Below are 20,002 nucleotides of genomic sequence, written 5' to 3' on the forward strand. Positions count from 1 at the left end.
TATGGTTACAGGAATAGGTTACTGTTAAACCCTATGTTAAATATTTTAACAGAACAATACCAACAATCACTAATGTTCCTTTTCATTTTGTGCTGACTGAAAACATGTCATAAATTATGATTCATTTGAGATGGCAGAGTTGATGCTAAAATAAGTTCCACTCATCACACTCTTCAAATCCTTGACCATAGATATACAGTGGCTTGCAAAACTATTCACCCCCCTTGGCATTTTTCCTATTTTGTTGCCTTACAACATGAAATTAAAATTGATTTTTGGGGGGTTTGTATCATTTGATTTACACAACATGCCTACCACTTTGAAGATGCAGAATATTTTTTATTGTGAAACAAATAACAAATGAGACAAATAAACAGAAAACTTGAGCGTGCATAACTATTCACCCTCCCAAAGTCAATACTTTGTAGAGCCACCTTTTGCAGCAATTACATCTGCAAATCTCTTGGGGTATGTCTCTATAAGCTTGGCACATCTAGCCACTGGGATTTTTGCCCATTCTTCATGGCAATACTGCTCCTGCTCCTTCAAGTTGGATGGGTTCCACTGGTGTACAGCAATCTTTAAGTCATGCCACATATTCTCAATTGGATTGAGGTCTGGGCTTTGACTAGACCATTCCAAGACATTTAAATGTTTCCCCGTATACCACTCAAGTGTTGCTTTAGCAGTATGCTTAGGGTCATTGTCCTGCTGGAAGGTGAACCTCCGTCCCAGTCTGAAATCTCTGGAAGACTGAAACAGGTTTCCCTCAAGAATTTCCCTGTATTTAGCGCCCATCCATCATTCCTTAAATTCTGACCAGTTTCCCAGTACCTGCCGATGAAAAACATCCCCACAATATGATGCTGCCATCACCATGCGAGGTGGTGGTGTTGCGCCAGACGTAACGTTTTCCTTGATGGCCAAAAAGCTAAATTTTAGTCCCATCTGACCAGATTACTTTCTTCCATATGTTTGGGGAGTCTCCCACATGCTTTTAGGCAAACACCAAACGTGTTTACTTATTTTTTTCTTTAAGCAATGGCTTTTTTCTGGCCACTCTTACATAAAGGCCAGGTCTGTGGAGTGTACGGCTTAAAGTGGTCCTATGGACAGATACTCCTATCTCCACTGTGGAGCTGTGCAGCTCCTTCAGGGTTATCTTTGGTCTCTTTGTTGCTCTCTGATTAATGCCCTCCTTGCCTGGTCCATGAGTTTGGGTGGGCGGCCCTCTCTTGGCAGGTTTGTTGTGGTGCCCTATTCTTTCAATTGGTTTGTAATGGAACACAATTTCTAATTTATAAGCTCCGTGGGATGTTCAAAGTTAGGGATAATTTTTTATAACCCAACCCTGATCTGTACTTCTCCACACCTTTGTCCCCGAACTGTTTGGAGAGCTCCTTGGTCTTCATGGTGCAGCTTGTTTAGTGGTGTTGCAGACTCTGGGGCCTTTCAGAACAGGTGAATATATATACTGAGATCATGTGACAGATCATGTGACACTTAGATTGCACACAAGTGGACTTTATTTAATAACTAATTATGTGACTTCTGAAGGTAATTGGTTGCACCAGATCTTATTTAGGGGCTTCATAGCAAAGGAGGTGACTACATATGCATGCACCACTTTTCCATGTAGAAATCTTTTGAATTTTTTGAAACAAGTTATTTTTCTAATTTCACTTCACCAATTTGGACTATTTTGTGTATGTCCATTACATGAAATCCAAATAAAAATCAATTTAAATTACAGGTTGTAATGCAACAAAATAGGAAAAACACCAAGGGGGATGAAAACTTTTGCAAGGCACTGTAACTACTGTTAAGATAGTAGCAAGGCCTGGTTGTACAATGACTTGCAGTGTAATACAACAATTCTGCCTGTCTGATATGGTGTAGAGATACTGGTTTCGTTTGAGTGTGCACCTGTGTGTGTCCTTGTCTCTCTTTGTACTTTTGTGTGTGTGTGCATAGAAGTGCTGACTTAATTGATGACCATGTCTGTGTTGGCATTTTGTCAGGGCCAGGTGACTGATGACTTGGCTGTTGGCCTTAATCATCTACATCAAGCTGTGTGAATTGGGTATGGTTATTTGAAGGTCAGCCATACTCATGGCATGTATCGGTAGAATTCTGCAAGTCACCATTGTTATAGACACGTTTGTAATCAAAACTGGTTGTCTTTGTCCTTTCCCAGAATTGTGTTTCCTCTGGTTTCTGTTAAGTGTTTCCCTCTATCTCTCTCTCCCTCTCTATCTCACCCAGAGAACCTGTTTCTGCTGTGAGACTGGTGGCCAACAACACAGGAGACTTAGTGGAGTTCAATGGAACCGCTGAGCCTCTACATCTCAATATCAGCAATGATTATGTCGAGCTTTGACTGACTCTTTACAGTGATTTGGGAGTGACACAATAACACACCTACAATCATATGGCCAATGATGTATGATTTATCATGATCAATTGATTTTGCTCAAGAACACATAGGCTCCCTGAATATCCCTTCAAGCGACTGGTTCCTCTCTACCACCAGGCCTCATTGGGTATCTACTACAATTCCATATTAGAGACATTATATATAGGATGCCACTTTTCCAACAAAGTCAGTTGGATAAATTTCGGTCCTGCTAGAGCTGCCCCGGTCAACTGTAAGGGCTGTTATTGTGAAGTGGAAACGTCCAGGGCAACAACGGCTCAGCCGCGTAGTGGTAGGCCGCACAAACTCACAGAACGGGACAGCAGGTTTCTGAAGCACATAGCGAAAAAATATTATCTATCCTCGGTTGCAACACTCACTACCGAGTTCCAAACTGCCTCTGGAAGCAACGTCAGCACAAGAACTGTTCGTCGGGAGCTTTATAAAATGGGTTTCCATGGTCGAGCAGCCGCACTCAAGCCTAAGATCATCATGCGCAATGCCAAGCATCGGCTGGAAATTTAGAGGGGTTGGGTTAAATGCAAATGACACATTTCAGTTGAAGGCATTCAGTTACACAACTGATTAGGTATCCCCCTTTCCCTATCCCTTCATCTGCTGTGGTGTAAAAGTCAACGAGTCACACTTTGTTTGTTAAGGTGACCTTGTGTGTATCGAGGTGTGTTACTCTCTCTCAGGTGGGTTGTGGGTTCTAGTCCCAGATACAATACAACATATCTGTTGTGTTTGACACCTGTGTTGTATTAATGTACATTTACATCAAAACCCCAAGCCAATATGGAAGCCCAGAGATTAGTATTGAAATTACTCTCCATCAAGGGATAGATGGCAGGTTTTGGAAAAACATTTTACCATTTGGCTAATTTCCAACTTCCTTGTATCGCAACCCCATTCATCTCTCCTGTCCAGGATGATATCTGACTTTAGAAGAGTTACAGCTGGACCGTGTAGATACAGTGACTAGAGTGATATGTGTGGAGGCAACACCTGTGGTTAGTGGGTTTCTATAATAAAGGGTAAACAGAGAGACAGACGGATTAATGTCTCTATTAAATCCCAGTCAATATTACCGAGTGCAAACATGCAGTAATAAAAAAACTGCAAAAAGCTTTTCTTTTTACTTTTCTAAAGTCAGTAGATGGCATATTCACTCTTAGACAAAATAGTTCCAAAAGGGTTCTTTGCTAAGGGATAGGGTTCTGCCAAGAACCGTTTTCATCTGAAGAACCCATTTTTGGTCATTTGTTTATTTAATTCCCACTAAGCACAAACCAGATGGGATGGCGTATAGCTGCAGAATGCTGTGGTAGCCATGCTGGTTAAGTGTGCCTTGAATTCTAAATAAATCACAGACAGTGTCAACAGCAAGCACCCCCACACCATCACACCTACTCCTCCATAATTCACAGTGGGAACCATACATGCAGAGATCATCCTTTCACCTACTCTGGGTCTCACAAAGACACAGCGGTTGGAACCAAAAATCTCAAATATGGACTCATCAGACCAAAGGACAGATTTCCACAAATCTAATGTTCATTGCTGGTGTTTCTTGGCCCAAGCACGTCCCTTCCTATTATTGGTGTCCTTTAGCAGTGGTTTCTTTGCTGCAATTTGACCACGAAGGCCTGATTCACGCAGTGTCCTCTGAACAGTTGATGTTGAGATGTGTCTGTTACTTTAACTCTGTTAAGCATTTATATGGGCTGCAATTTCTGAGGCTGTTAACTCTAATGAAATTATCCTGTGCAGCAGAGGTAACTCTGAGTCTTCCTTTCCTGTGGCGGTCCTCATGTAAGCCAGTTCCATCATAGCGCTTAATGGTTTTTGCGACTGCACTTGAAGAAACTTTCAAAGTTTTTGACATTTTCTGGATTGACTGACCTTCATGTCTTAAAGTAATGATGGACTGTCGTTTCTCTTTGCTTATTTTAACTGTTCTTGCCATAATATGGACTTCGTCTTTTACCAAATAGGGCTATCTTCTGTATACCACCTCTATCTTGTCACAACACAACTGATTGGCTCAAACGCATTAAGAAGGAAAGAAATTCTACAAATCAACCTTTAACAAGGCACACCTGTTAATTTAAATATATTCCTGGTGACTACCTCATGAATCTGGTTGAGAAAATGCCAAGAGTGTACAAAACTGTCATCAAGGCAAAGGGTAGCTACATTGAAGTTACTACATGATTCCATTTGTGTTTTTTCATAGTTTTGATGTCTTCACTATTATTCTACAATGTATAAAATAGTAAAAATAAAGAAAAACACTGAGTAGGTCTGTCCAAACTTTTGACTGTTACTATTTATATATATATAAAGGTAGGGGTGGAATACACATCTCATGAAAAAAGAAACGTCCTCTCACTGTCAACTGCGTTTATTTTCATGTATAAATATTTGTATGAACATAAGATTCAACAACTGAGACATAAACTGACCAAGTTCCACAAACATGTGACTAACAGAAATGGAATAATTTGTCCCTGAACAAAGGGGGGGGGTCAAAATCAAAAGTAATAGTCAGTATCTGGTGTGGCCACCAGCTGCATTAAGTACTGCAGTGCATCTCCTCCTCGTGGACGGCACCAGATTTGTCAGTTCTTGCTGTGAGATGTTACCCCACTCTTCCACCAAGGCACCTGCAAGTTCCCGGACATTTCTGGGGGGAATGGCCCGAGCACACATCCTCTGCTCCAACAGGTCCCAGACGTGCTCAATGGGATTGAGATCTGGGCTCTTCGCTGGCCATGGCAGAACACTGACATTCCTGTCTTGCAGGAAATCACGCACAGAACGAGCAGTATGGCTGGTGGCATTGTCATGCTGGAGGGTCATGGCAGGATGAGCCTGCAGGAAGGTTACCACATGAGGGAGGAGGATGTCTTCCCTGTAACGCACAGCATTGAGATTGCCTACAATGACAACAAGCTCAGTCCGATGATGCTGTGACACACCGCCCCAGACCATGACGGACCCTCCACCTCCAAATCGATCCCGCTCCAGAATACAGGCCTCGGTGTAACACTCATTCCTTCGACGATAAACGTGAATCCAACCATCACCCTTGGTGAGACAAAACCGCGACTCGTCAGTGAAGAGCACTTTTTGCCAGTCCTGTCTGGTCCAGTGACGGTGGGTTTGTGCCCATAGGCGATGTTGTTGCCGGTGATGTCTGGTGAGTACCTGCCTTACAACAGGCCTACAAGCCCTCAGTCAGCCTACTGTGGACAGTCTGAGCACTGATTGAGGGATTTTGCATTCCTGGTGTAACCCGGGCAGCCATCCTGTACCTGTCCCGCAGTTGTGATGTTCGGATATACCGATCCTGTGCAGATGATGTTACACGTGCTCTGCCACTGCGAGGACAAACAGCTGTCCGTCCTGTCACCCTGTAGCCCTGTCTTAGGCATCTCACAGTACGGACATTGCAATTCATTGCCCTGGCCACATCTGCAGTTCTCATGTCTCCTTGCAGCATGCCTAAGGCACGTTCACGCAGGTGAGCAGGGACCCTGGGCATCTTTATTTTGTTGTTTTTCAGAGTCAGTAGAAAGGCATCTTTAGTGTCCTAAGTTTTCATAACTGTGACCTTAATTGCCTACCGTCTGTAAGCTGTTATTGTCTTAACAACCGTTCCACAGGTGCATGTTCGTTAATTGTTTATGGTTCATTGAACAAGCATGGGAAACAGTGTTTAAACCCTTTACAATGAAGATCTATGAAGTTATTTGGATTTTTACAAATTATCTTAGAAAGACAGGGTCCTGAAAAAGGGACGCTTCTTTTTTTGCTGAGTTTATATATATACACTACCGTTCAAAAGTTTGGGGTCACTTAGAAATGTCTTTGTTTTTTAAAGAAAAGTACATTTCTTGTCTGTTAAAATAACATCAAATTGATCAGAAATACAGTGTAGACATTGTTCATGTTGTAAATGACTATTGTAGCTGGAAACGGCAGATTTTTGTTATGGAATATCTACATAGGCGTACAGAGGCCCATTATCAGCAACCATCACTCCTGTGTTCCAATGCCACGTTGTGTTAGCTAATCCAAGTTGATCATTTGAAAAGGTGCAACGCTGTGTACTACTTCCTTCACAGAACAGCACAAACTGGCTCTAACCAGAATAGAAAGAAGAGTGGGAGGTGCACAACTGAGCAAGAGGACAAGTACATAAGAGTGTCTAGTATGAGAAACAGATGCCTCACAAGTCCTCAACTGGCAGCTTCATTAAATAGTACCCTCAAAACATCAGTCTCAACGTCAACAGTGAAGAGGCGACACCGGGATGCTGGTCTTCTAGGCAGAGTTCCTCTGTCCAATGTCAGTGTTCTGTGCCCATCTTAATCTTTTATTTTGATTGGCCAGTCTGAGATATGGCTTTTTCTTTGCAACTCTGCCTAGAAGGCCAGCATCCCAGAGTCGCCGCTTCACTGTTGATGTTGAGACTGGTGTTTTGAGGGTACTATTTAATGAACACAGGAGTGATGGTTGCTGATAATGGACCTCTGTACGCCTATGTAGATATTCCATAACAAAAATATGCCGTTTCCAGCTACAATAGTCATTTACAACATGAATAATGCATGCAAATCACAATTTGATGTTTTGGTATGGCCTAGTCAAAGTCCAGACCTAATACCAATTGACATGTGGCAGGATTTGAAACGAGCAGTACATGCTTGAAAACCCCCAAAAGTCTCTGAGTTAAAACAGTTATTTTTGCTAGGTAAAGTCCCGCCTTATCTCAGCTCACTGGTCACCATAGCAGCACCCACCCATAGCAAGCGCTCCATCAGGTATATTTCACTGGTCACCCCCAAAGCCAATTCCTCGTTCGGCCGCCTTTCCTTCTAGTTCTCTGCTGCCAATGACTGGAACAAACTTCAAAAATCACTGAAGCTGGAGACTCATATCTCCCTCACTAGCTTTAAGCACTAGCTGTCAGATCAGCTCACAGATCACTGTGCCTGTACATAGCTCATCTGTAAATAGCCCATCCAACTACTGGATAACTACTGTTATTTATTTTGTTTATTTTGCTACTTTGCACCCCAGTATCTCTGCTTGCACATTCATCTTCTGCACATCTATCATTCCAGTGTATAATTGCTATATTGTAATTATTTCACCACTATGGCCTATTTATTGCCTTATTGCCTTGTACAGTGAGGGAAAAAAGTATTTGCTCCCCTGCTGATTTTGTACGTTTGCCCACTGACAAAGAAATGATCAGTCTATAATTTTAATGGTAGGTTTATTTTAACAGTGAGAGACAGAATAACACAAAAAAAATCTAGAAAAACGCATGTCAAAAATGTTATAGGCTTTTTTTATTGTATTATTGACTGTATGTTTGTTTATTCCATGTGTAACTCGGTGTTGTTGTTTGTGTCGCACTGCTTTGCTTTATCTTGGCCAGGTCACAGTTGTAAATAAGGACTTGTTCTCAACTAGCCTACCTGGTTAAAGGGTAAATTAAAAAATTTAAAAAGTTACGCATGGAAGAGTGGGCCAAAATTCCTCCACAACAATGTGAGAGACTGATCAACAACTACAGGAAGCGTTTGGTTGCAGTAATAAGTTGCAGAACTGTGGAGTATCCTGTTGTGGGTTCTCATCCTGGTGCTGCTCAACTTCACTACAGGTAAAGTGGACAATAAGCTCATTCTGGAAATATATTGATGCCTATTTGTGCTTTATGGTACTAACACTTGATTAAATAAGTAACAGGTTGTTCAAATGTCTCTGTTTGGTTGATGCACTATAGTTTGTTTGCAGTCATTGCAGGTATAGGTGGGACAACCAGGTATTGAGTGTAAAGGGGCAATTACTTTTTCACACAGGGGAATTGGGTGTTGCATAACTTTTTTGATTAAATAAATAAAATAAGTATCAATTTATTTAAAAAAAATTGTAAACTCAGGTTCCCTTTATCTAAAATTGGGTTTTGGTTGAAGATCTGATAACATTCAGTATCAAAACTATGCAGAAATACAGAACATCAGAAAGGGGGAAAATACTTTTTCACGGCGCTGTAAGTGTTTTCTTGACAGGTTCAATGTGAACAGTGTCTTATGAGCCCACTTTGCCTTAGCCACTGTTGATAGATCATGAGTTTCGACAGGGTCAGAGAACCTATACCCGGCCTCATTGGCCATGTATCATCCAGCCTTCTCCCAGGACCCGTATAGTACAGACAGAGTTGATCAGATTTACAGTAAACCATAATCAACATGAAAACACCCCCCCGTGTGTCAACAAAAAATACAGTGGGAAAAAGGTACTTGAGCAAAACAGGGCGTGGGTAGTTGAGTAGGTGTGTGTGAGTGTGTTCTGGTGACAGGTAGGGTGGGTTGGTACATTGGCATCACCTGACAATTTGTTGATTGAGAGGAGACTGTGACTGTGCAGTATCAACATGTTTGGATTTACCAAGAAGTCTGGACAGTCATTTGTTTAATAGGAAAGTGTCCCGTTCACTTCTGATCCGTGGTGTTTGATAAGAGGCAGAACTATGGAGTATCCTCTGGTGTGGGTTCTCATCCTGGTGCTGCTCAACTTCACTACAGGTAAAGAGGACAATAAGCTCATTCTGGAAATATATTGATTCCTATTTGTGCTTTATGGTACAAACACTTGATTAAATAAGTAACAGGTTGTTCAAATGTCTCTGTTTGGTTGATGCACTTCAGTCAAACAGTATCAAGTCAGAAAGGTGGAGATTTCTATTTATCTGCCATTGACAACAATGTCTAGAGTAGACATTAGAAATAGATAGTAGGTCATGTTGTAAATTGTGCGTTCAACTTGAAGGCACTAATTTAAACAAAAGCTTGTATTTCTGTTAAAGTGCCAGAGTCTAAAGATTTGATTCATCTCAAGTAAAATATTTTCAAGAACTTTAAAGACTTATGTACTGATTAATAATATCTAAAAAAAACATGAACTAAACTCATCAATCCATACTCTTCTAGGTGTCTCTGGCCAGGTGGTGGTTCCCTCTATGAACCCCTTAGCTGTGGGCAGTAATGTCACACTGAACCTAGTTCCTCAAAGCCCCATCAACTTAGGGACCTGGTCATATGAAACTACAATCATCGTACTTTTCTATCCTGGTGCCATTAGTGTGAGTACAAGTTATCGAGGCAGAGTCTCATTCAACAGCTCCTCCTCAGAGCTGTCCATAAGCTCTCTCCAACTCAACAACTCCGGTTTATATACCATTCAGGGAATGGAGCCAGCCCTGAAAGCTGTGGTGACTTTGTCTGTCCAGGGTAAGGAACTGACCTCTGCCTGTCTGTTTATCTTTCTATGATTGTAGACTCTCACTCACTGGCACACATCGTCACTTATGCGCACACATGCTCACCCGCACACTTACTTACCCATTCACATACTTTATTGCAAGCAGGTTCACATGCAAACATACTTGCACATCAGTGGAGGCTGTTGAGGGAAGGACAGCTAATAATAATGGCTGGAATTGAGTGTAATGGAGTGAAATGAAAACCATGTTTTGATACCATTCCATTTACTCCATTCCAGACATTATTATGAGCCGTCCTCCCCTCACCAGCCTCCACTGATGGGCATACATTATCTATCAATGATTCATCTCTGTCACAATAATAAAAGTAATTTTCCTGACATGGAAAGCTAACACTTAAATGTGTCAATGTTTTCTGAACCCATAGTGAAGTTGGCCTACATAATACCTTTGAAAAGAATGAACCTGAACAGATCACAGAGTATGAGCAAACTGTTCATTTACATTTCAGATAAGACGTACACAAGACGTTTTATGTGTGTGCAAAGAGCTCTACAGTGCTCAATCCTATAACTTGGTCTCTATGATAAGTAAATTTAAAAAAATAGCATATTTAGATTTCCAAAACAAGTTTTACAGTGTGAAACAAATATAAACAATATGGTTGTTATTCTAATCTCTCACCCACAGAGCCTATTTCAAACGTGACCCTAAGGGCCAATGCCACTGATCTAGTGGAATTGAACGACACTGCCATTTTCACCTGCTCTGTCTTCTCTGGCACCTCCCTCTCCTACCGCTGGCTGAATGGCAGCTCAGAGGTCACAGCCAGTGACAGAGTTCGGCTTGGTGTTGGGTACAACACTCTTACCATAGTCAGTGTGACACGATACGATGAAGGGCCGTTCAGATGTGAGGTCATCAATGGAATCAGCAATGGCACCAGCCAGCCCATCGGCCTCAATGTTAGATGTGAGTATCAGAGTATGCAGTATACTGTACATTAATCATACACAACAGACATGGATTGTACCTTGTCATTGAGATCCAGCATTCCATGCAATGATGTAATATGCCTATTTTCATCCCAAACCATTCCTCTGTGATCACATGATCCAGGTCATAATTTGCATGGATCATTAGTACACTGTGTTATGTTCCTCGGCCTGCACAATAGAGCAGGATGGAAACATATTCTAGGTAAAGTTTACAATTGGCTCATTCATCCCCCTCCTCTCCCCTGTAACTATTCCCCAGGTCGTTGCTGCAAATGAGAACGTGTTCTCAGTCAACTTACCTGGTAAAATAACGGTAAAATAAAAAATAAATAAAATAAAAATGTTTACCCAACACTTCATTGTAATTTGTTCCTCCCATAGATGGCCCAAGTAACCTCACCATGATGGTAGTTCCTGAGATGACCATGGGACATACAGCCTATAAGGCGGGCTCTGTCATCACTCTGTCCTGCTCCGCTCAGTCCAAACCCGCTGAGTCCTACAAGTGGAGGTTTAATGGGACGTTCCTCAACGAGCAAAGCCCACAGCTCAGCCTGCAGAACACCAGGGAGAACCAGACAGGAAGATACGCCTGCTTAGCCTACAACAATGTCACAATCCAATTTGCCAATATAAACACAATGATAACGATTGTGGGTAAGGCAACATTCATCGTTACGAAATGTCATATAGTTGGTAGTGAATATTTGATTATTGATGGTTATGAATACAATGTTATATCATGGTATTTTTACCACCAATCGAGTGAAGTTCTCCTCTTCTTTTCACCATAGAGCCGATATCAGCGGTTACGTTGAACCGTGATGGGAAGCCACCGATAATGGATCAATCGTTCACTCTGCGGTGTGAGGTGACTGGACCTGTAGACTACATTCACTGGCTGATTAACGGCCAGCTCATCTCCCTAAACAACAGAACATTCTTCTCTACGGAGAACAACACAATGGTTATGAACCCAATCCAGTTTTCTGACAATGGAGAATATCTATGTGAGGCCTTTAATGCTGTTAGCAACCTGACCAGCATGACATACAAGCTTGTGGTGAACTGTGAGTATTACAAGAGCTGGTAGTCTTTGTCTGATAAAACCAATTCAATGGCCTTGTAGTTAGAGTTTCCGCCCTGAGATATGAAGGTTGGGAGCTTGATCCTTGGACGAGTCATAACAACGACTGTAAAAATGGGACATTTATGGGACCCAATGTGTCTATGGGACCCAATGTGTCTATACTTGGCAAGCAGCATTAAGGAGATAGATTGGGGGGTAAGGGCCTGTGATAGACTAGCGTCCTGTCCAGGGGATGTACTTGTAAATCAAGCTGCAACACGCTACAGAAACAGGAGATACTGAAGGCTCCTGCTCCTATCAGCTCCTTCTCCAACCCTAACCCTAACCCTAACCCTAACCCAACTCACACAAGCCAAGGATTGTGGAAGGCTGCTTACTTACTAATCTTTGTCAAAATAGTCAAACCATAAGATTAACCATACTGCCTTGTGTTTAACAGTTGGACCAGAGAGACCTGGTATATCTAGTCCGGATATAGCAATGACAGGACACATCGTGACCTTCAACTGCTCAGCCTCCTCTCAGCCTCCCAGCCAGTTCAGCTGGTTTTTCAATGGCTCCCAGGTGGCGACTGGCTCAGAGTTTGAGACTGGCCCACTGACCTTAGCCAGTCATGGGGAATATACTTGTGTGGCTTTCAACAACGTCACTGTCAAAAACAGCACTGTCTCCAGGATGCTCACCATCATTGGTAAGACAGAAGAGACATCCAAACTGTTTAACTTGTACATGTAGATATAGGCCTTTCAACATACATACAGTGATTGTGATTTTAGTCAATATTATTGTGACACTGATGTTTTCTTCACAGTTCCAGTAACCATGGCCATGGTGAAAGTCATGGGTGCCCAGCCAGTAGCAGACTACATGTTTACTCTGACCTGTGAGACCACTGGAACCATTTACTCCATTCATTGGATGAGGAACGGCTGGCCTCTGTATGCTGACAACAGAACAGACTTCTCTATGAACAACAATACACTGACCTTCAACTCCGTCCAGCATTCTGACAACGGAGACTATCAGTGTTCTGCCTTCAACCTAATGAGCAACATGACCAGCCCAGAATACAGACTGATCGTCAACTGTGAGTAGTTGTTATGGCCCAAAACCAAACTTGATATGTGAAAATGTAATTCTAAATTTGAACTTTAATGAGGGTAATGTGGAATTTATAGAAATGGAGTTGAGGTAAGTTTGGATCCCACTTCTGACACCAATGTAATAAAGCCAAGGGGATGGATGGGTATTAATGGGGTCAGACCAAGCAAGCACAATAATGTCAGTTCTAATAGCTAATCTCATTCAATATCTTCATTATATTGTGTTTCCCAGATGGTCCAAAGAGACCTGTTATCATGAGTCTGGATACAGCGATGACAGGACACATCGTGACCTTCAACTGCTCAGCCTCCTCTCAGCCTCCCAGCCACTTCAGCTGGTTCTTCAATGGGTCCCAGGTGGCGACTGGCTCAGAGTATGAGACTGGCCCACTGACCTTAGCCAGTCATGGGGAGTACACCTGTGTGGCCTTCAACAACGTCACTTGCAGAAACAGCACTGTCTCCAAGTTGCTCACTGTCGTTGGTGAGTCAGTAACTGCTACTTAATATCAAGGGACTATAAGTTTCTTTAATTTGTGTTCTGTTGGTTTTAGACAGTATTTGTGCTGTTGAACCTACAGTATAATTAGATGGAAGTTGAGATATAAAGTTATGAAAAACCCTTTCATCTGCTTTCCACAGCACCTGTGACCATGACCAACGTGAAAATCATTGGAGTCCAACCAATACTGAATGAGAGATTCTCTCTGACCTGCGACACAGCTGGAACGGTTTACTCCATTCACTGGATGAGGAACGGCTGGCCTCTGTATGCTGACAACAGAACAGACTTCTCTATGAACAACAATACACTGACATTCAACTCTGTCCAGCATTCTGACAACGGAGACTATCAGTGTTCTGCTTCCAACCCCCTCAGCAACATGACCAGCCCAAACTATAGACTGATCGTGAACTGTGAGTAGTTATTAACAAGTTCAACTTTGACCCCATGGCCTGAGGTGGAATCTTTTTAAACTTCCTTTATAATTATTGTAGTAAAGTCAATGTGATGGTTTGGATCTCACCTCTATTACCATCTGACAAATGTTGATGACCTTTGACCTTCTGGCCAATGAAAGATGTTGCGTTTAACTCACATGTGTCAAACTCATTCCACAAAGGGACGACTGTCAGTGGGTTTTTCAAACCTAACTTGAACTTGATATACATTTTAACGTCCCTTATTAGTAAGGAACTCCCCAAACCTGGTTGTCTAGGTCTCAATTGAAAGGAAAAAACAAAAACCAGCAGACACTAGGAACTCCATGGAAGGAATTTGACACACCTGGTCTAACTGATTGTCTTTTGTATCATAGATGGACCGGAGATGCCTATTATAACAGGACCAGCATTAGGAGAAACAGGACACAGCGTGACCTTCAACTGCTCAGCCTCCTCTCAGCCTCTCTGCCACTTCAGCTGGTTCTTCAATGGGTCCCAGGTGGCGACTGGCTCAGAGTATGAGACTGGCCCACTGACCTTAGCCAGTCATGGGGAGTACACCTGTGTGGCCTTCAACAACGTCACTTGCAGAAACAGCACTGTCTCCAAGTTGCTCACTGTCGTTGGTGAGTCAGTAACTGCTACTTAATATCAAGGGACTATAAGTTTCTTTAATTTGTGTTCTGTTGGTTTTAGACAGTATTTGTGCTGTTGAACCTACAGTATAATTAGATGGAAGTTGAGATATAAAGTTATGAAAAACCCTTTCATCTGCTTTCCACAGCACCTGTGACCATGACCATTGTGAAAGTCATTGGAGTCCAACCAATACTGAATGAGAGATTCTCTCTGACCTGCGACACAGCTGGAACGGTTTACTCCATTCACTGGATGAGGAACGGCTGGCTTCTGTATGCTGACAACAGAACAGACTTCTCTATGAACAACAATACACTGAGCTTCAACTCCGTCCAGCATTCTGACAACGGAGACTATCAGTGTTCTGCCTCCAACATCTTCAGCAACATGACCAGCCCAGAATACAAACTGATCGTCAACTGTGAGTAGGCATTAACAAGTTCAACTTGGACCCCATGGCCTGAGGTGGAATTTTTTTGAACATCCTTTATAAATATTGTGTTGGAGTCAATGTGATGGTTTGGATCTCACCTCTTAAATCATCTGACATATGTTGATAACCTTTGACCTTCTGGCCAATGACAGACGTTGGATTTAACTCAAATGTGTCATACTCATTCCACAGAAGGTTGAGTTTTTCGATCCTCCCTTGAACTTGCTTGATGTATTAAGGTCCCTTATTAGTAAGGAAATCCCCAAACCTGGCTGTCTAGGTCTCAATTGAAAGGAAAAACTAAAAACCAGCAGACACTAGGAACTCCATGGAATTAATTTGATGCACCTGGTCTAACTGATTGTCTATTGTATCATAGATGGACCAGAGATGCCTTTAATAACAGGACCAGCTTTAGGAGAAACAGGACACAGCGTGACCTTCAACTGCTCAGCCTCCTCTCAGCCTCTCTGCCACTTCAGCTGGTTCTTCAATGGCTCCCAGGTGGCGACTGACTCAGTGTATGAGACTGGCCCACTGACCTTAGCCAGTCATGGGGAATACATCTGTGTGGCCTTCAACAACATCACTTGCAGAAACAGCACTGTCTCTAAGATACTCAACATTGTTGGTGAGTCAGTAACTGCTACTTAAAATCAAGTGACTAAAAGTGTATTTACTTTGTTTCATTTGGTTTTAGACACAGTATACGTGCTGTTGAACCTACAGAATAATAAAATGGAAGTTGAGATAAAAGTGCTGAAAAAAACATTTGATCTGCTTCCACAGCACCTGTAACCATGACCAACGTGAAAGTCAATGAAGCCCAGCAAATACTGAACCAGAGATTCTCTCTGACCTGTGACACCGCTGGAACGGTTTACTCCATTCACTGGATGAGGAACGGCTGGCCTCTGTATGCTGACAACAGAACAGACTTCTCTATGAACAACAATACACTGACATTCAACTCTGTCCAGCATTCTGACAACGGAGACTATCAGTGTTCTGCTTCCAACCCCCTCAGCAACATGACCAGCCCAAACTATAGACTGATCGTGAACTGTGAGTAGTTATTAACAAGTTCAACTTTGACCCCATGGCCTGAGGTGGAATCTTTTTAAACTTCCTTTATAATTATTGTAGTAAAGTCAATGTGATGGTTTGGATCTCACCTCTATTACCATCTGACAAATGTTGATGACCTTTGACCTTCTGGCCAATGAAAGATGTTGCGTTTAACTCACATGTGTCAAACTCATTCCACAAAGGGACGACTGTCAGTGGGTTTTTCAAACCTAACTTGAACTTGATATACATTTTAACGTCCCTTATTAGTAAGGAACTCCCCAAACCTGGTTGTCTAGGTCTCAATTGAAAGGAAAAAACAAAAACCACCAGACACTAGGAACTCCATGGAAGGAATTTGACACACCTGGTCTAACTGATTGTCTTTTGTATCATAGATGGACCGGAGATGCCTATTATAACAGGACCAGCATTAGGAGAAACAGGACACAGCGTGACCTTCAACTGCTCAGCCTCCTCTCAGCCTCTCTGCCACTTCAGCTGGTTCTTCAATGGCTCCCAGGTGGCGACTGGCTCAGAGTATGAGACTGGCCCACTGACCTTAGCCAGTCATGGGGAGTACACCTGTGTGGCCTTCAACAACGTCACTTGCAGAAACAGCACTGTCTCCAAGTTGCTCACTGTCGTTGGTGAGTCAGTAACTGCTACTTAATATCAAGGGACTATAAGTTTCTTTAATTTGTGTTCTGTTGGTTTTAGACAGTATTTGTGCTGTTGAACCTACAGTATAATTAGATGGAAGTTGAGATATAAAGTTATGAAAAACCCTTTCATCTGCTTTCCACAGCACCTGTGACCATGACCATTGTGAAAGTCATTGGAGTCCAACCAATACTGAATGAGAGATTCTCTCTGACCTGCGACACAGCTGGAACGGTTTACTCCATTCACTGGATGAGGAACGGCTGGCTTCTGTATGCTGACAACAGAACAGACTTCTCTATGAACAACAATACACTGAGCTTCAACTCCGTCCAGCATTCTGACAACGGAGACTATCAGTGTTCTGCTTCCAACCCCCTCAGCAACATGACCAGCCCAGAATACAAACTGATCGTCAACTGTGAGTAGGCATTAACAAGTTCAACTTTGACCCCATGGCCTGAGGTGGAATCTTTTTGAACATCCTTTATAAATATTGTGTTGGAGTCAATGTGATGGTTTGGATCTCACCTCTTAAATCATCTGACATATGTTGATAACCTTTGACCTTCTGGCCAATGACAGACGTTGGTTTTAACTCAAATGTGTCATACTCATTCCACAGAAGGTTGAGTTTTTCGATCCTCCCTTGAACTTGCTTGATGTATTAAGGTCCCTTATTAGTAAGGAAATCCCCAAACCTGGCTGTCTAGGTCTCAATTGAAAGGAAAAACTAAAAACCAGCAGACACTAGGAACTCCATGGAATTAATTTGATGCACCTGGTCTAACTGATTGTCTATTGTATCATAGATGGACCGGAGATGCCTTTAATAACAGGACCAGCTTTAGGAGAAACAGGACACAGCGTGACCTTCAACTGCTCAGCCTCCTCTCAGCCTCTCTGCCACTTCAGCTGGTTCTTCAATGGCTCCCAGGTGGCGACTGACTCAGTGTATGAGACTGGCCCACTGACCTTAGCCAGTCATGGGGAATACATCTGTGTGGCCTTCAACAACATCACTTGCAGAAACAGCACTGTCTCTAAGATACTCAACATTGTTGGTGAGTCAGTAACTGCTACTTAAAATCAAGTGACTAAAAGTGTATTTACTTTGTTTCATTTGGTTTTAGACACAGTATACGTGCTGTTGAACCTACAGAATAATAAAATGGAAGTTGAGATAAAAGTGCTGAAAAAAACATTTGATCTGCTTCCACAGCACCTGTAACCATGACCAACGTGAAAGTCAATGAAGCCCAGCAAATACTGAACCAGAGATTCTCTCTGACCTGTGACACCGCTGGAACGGTTTACTCCATTCACTGGATGAGGAACGGCTGGCCTCTGTATGCTGACAACAGAACAGACTTCTCTATGAACAACAATACACTGACATTCAACTCTGTCCAGCATTCTGACAACGGAGACTATCAGTGTTCTGCTTCCAACCCCCTCAGCAACATGACCAGCCCAAACTATAGACTGATCGTGAACTGTGAGTAGTTATTAACAAGTTCAACTTTGACCCCATGGCCTGAGGTGGAATCTTTTTAAACTTCCTTTATAATTATTGTAGTAAAGTCAATGTGATGGTTTGGATCTCACCTCTATTACCATCTGACAAATGTTGATGACCTTTGACCTTCTGGCCAATGAAAGATGTTGCGTTTAACTCACATGTGTCAAACTCATTCCACAAAGGGACGACTGTCAGTGGGTTTTTCAAACCTAACTTGAACTTGATATACATTTTAACGTCCCTTATTAGTAAGGAACTCCCCAAACCTGGTTGTCTAGGTCTCAATTGAAAGGAAAAAACAAAAACCACCAGACACTAGGAACTCCATGGAAGGAATTTGACACACCTGGTCTAACTGATTGTCTTTTGTATCATAGATGGACCGGAGATGCCTATTATAACAGGACCAGCATTAGGAGAAACAGGACACAGCGTGACCTTCAACTGCTCAGCCTCCTCTCAGCCTCTCTGCCACTTCAGCTGGTTCTTCAATGGCTCCCAGGTGGCGACTGGCTCAGAGTATGAGACTGGCCCACTGACCTTAGCCAGTCATGGGGAGTACACCTGTGTGGCCTTCAACAACGTCACTTGCAGAAACAGCACTGTCTCCAAGTTGCTCACTGTCGTTGGTGAGTCAGTAACTGCTACTTAATATCAAGGGACTATAAGTTTCTTTAATTTGTGTTCTGTTGGTTTTAGACAGTATTTGTGCTGTTGAACCTACAGTATAATTAGATGGAAGTTGAGATATAAAGTTATGAAAAACCCTTTCATCTGCTTTCCACAGCACCTGTGACCATGACCATTGTGAAAGTCATTGGAGTCCAACCAATACTGAATGAGAGATTCTCTCTGACCTGCGACACAGCTGGAACGGTTTACTCCATTCACTGGATGAGGAACGGCTGGCTTCTGTATGCTGACAACAGAACAGACTTCTCTATGAACAACAATACACTGAGCTTCAACTCCGTCCAGCATTCTGACAACGGAGACTATCAGTGTTCTGCTTCCAACCCCCTCAGCAACATGACCAGCCCAGAATACAAACTGATCGTCAACTGTGAGTAGGCATTAACAAGTTCAACTTTGACCCCATGGCCTGAGGTGGAATCTTTTTGAACATCCTTTATAAATATTGTGTTGGAGTCAATGTGATGGTTTGGATCTCACCTCTTAAATCATCTGACATATGTTGATAACCTTTGACCTTCTGGCCAATGACAGACGTTGGTTTTAACTCAAATGTGTCATACTCATTCCACAGAAGGTTGAGTTTTTCGATCCTCCCTTGAACTTGCTTGATGTATTAAGGTCCCTTATTAGTAAGGAAATCCCCAAACCTGGCTGTCTAGGTCTCAATTGAAAGGAAAAACTAAAAACCAGCAGACACTAGGAACTCCATGGAATTAATTTGATGCACCTGGTCTAACTGATTGTCTATTGTATCATAGATGGACCGGAGATGCCTTTAATAACAGGACCAGCTTTAGGAGAAACAGGACACAGCGTGACCTTCAACTGCTCAGCCTCCTCTCAGCCTCTCTGCCACTTCAGCTGGTTCTTCAATGGCTCCCAGGTGGCGACTGACTCAGTGTATGAGACTGGCCCACTGACCTTAGCCAGTCATGGGGAATACATCTGTGTGGCCTTCAACAACATCACTTGCAGAAACAGCACTGTCTCTAAGATACTCAACATTGTTGGTGAGTCAGTAACTGCTACTTAAAATCAAGTGACTAAAAGTGTATTTACTTTGTTTCATTTGGTTTTAGACACAGTATACGTGCTGTTGAACCTACAGAATAATAAAATGGAAGTT

General features: G+C 42.5%; 3 protein-coding genes across 3 annotated transcripts in view; all 3 read left to right on the forward strand.

The window, feature by feature from the left end:
• The window catches only part of LOC139572568 (cell adhesion molecule CEACAM5-like), a 43,758-nt gene extending 28,835 nt beyond the window's left edge, over positions 1 to 14,923 (forward strand). Inside the window, exons 4-12 of the mRNA XM_071395277.1 lie at positions 10,410 to 10,691; positions 11,099 to 11,374; positions 11,512 to 11,787; positions 12,247 to 12,498; positions 12,619 to 12,894; positions 13,143 to 13,394; positions 13,553 to 13,828; positions 14,230 to 14,481; positions 14,640 to 14,923. Coding sequence (XP_071251378.1) covers positions 10,410 to 10,691; positions 11,099 to 11,374; positions 11,512 to 11,787; positions 12,247 to 12,498; positions 12,619 to 12,894; positions 13,143 to 13,394; positions 13,553 to 13,828; positions 14,230 to 14,481; positions 14,640 to 14,923 — 2,426 coding nt within the window. The remainder of the gene's footprint in view (positions 1 to 10,409; positions 10,692 to 11,098; positions 11,375 to 11,511; positions 11,788 to 12,246; positions 12,499 to 12,618; positions 12,895 to 13,142; positions 13,395 to 13,552; positions 13,829 to 14,229; positions 14,482 to 14,639) is intronic.
• Positions 14,924 to 15,317: 394 nt separating this feature from the next.
• Positions 15,318 to 17,745, forward strand: LOC139572569 (cell adhesion molecule CEACAM5-like). Its single transcript, XM_071395278.1, has 5 exons — positions 15,318 to 15,558; positions 15,717 to 15,992; positions 16,394 to 16,645; positions 16,804 to 17,079; positions 17,471 to 17,745. The coding sequence occupies exons 1-5, from the start codon at positions 15,318 to 15,320 to the stop codon at positions 17,743 to 17,745; spliced, it is 1,320 nt and encodes a 439-aa protein (XP_071251379.1).
• A 145-nt stretch (positions 17,746 to 17,890) lies between these two features.
• On the forward strand, positions 17,891 to 19,909 carry LOC139572570 (cell adhesion molecule CEACAM1-like). Its single transcript, XM_071395279.1, has 4 exons — positions 17,891 to 18,156; positions 18,558 to 18,809; positions 18,968 to 19,243; positions 19,635 to 19,909. The coding sequence occupies exons 1-4, from the start codon at positions 17,892 to 17,894 to the stop codon at positions 19,907 to 19,909; spliced, it is 1,068 nt and encodes a 355-aa protein (XP_071251380.1). The 5' UTR covers position 17,891.
• Positions 19,910 to 20,002: the final 93 nt, after the last annotated feature.

This window comes from Salvelinus alpinus, chromosome 4, assembly GCF_045679555.1.
Source record: "Salvelinus alpinus chromosome 4, SLU_Salpinus.1, whole genome shotgun sequence".
In the NCBI taxonomy this organism is placed as follows: domain Eukaryota; kingdom Metazoa; phylum Chordata; class Actinopteri; order Salmoniformes; family Salmonidae; genus Salvelinus; species Salvelinus alpinus.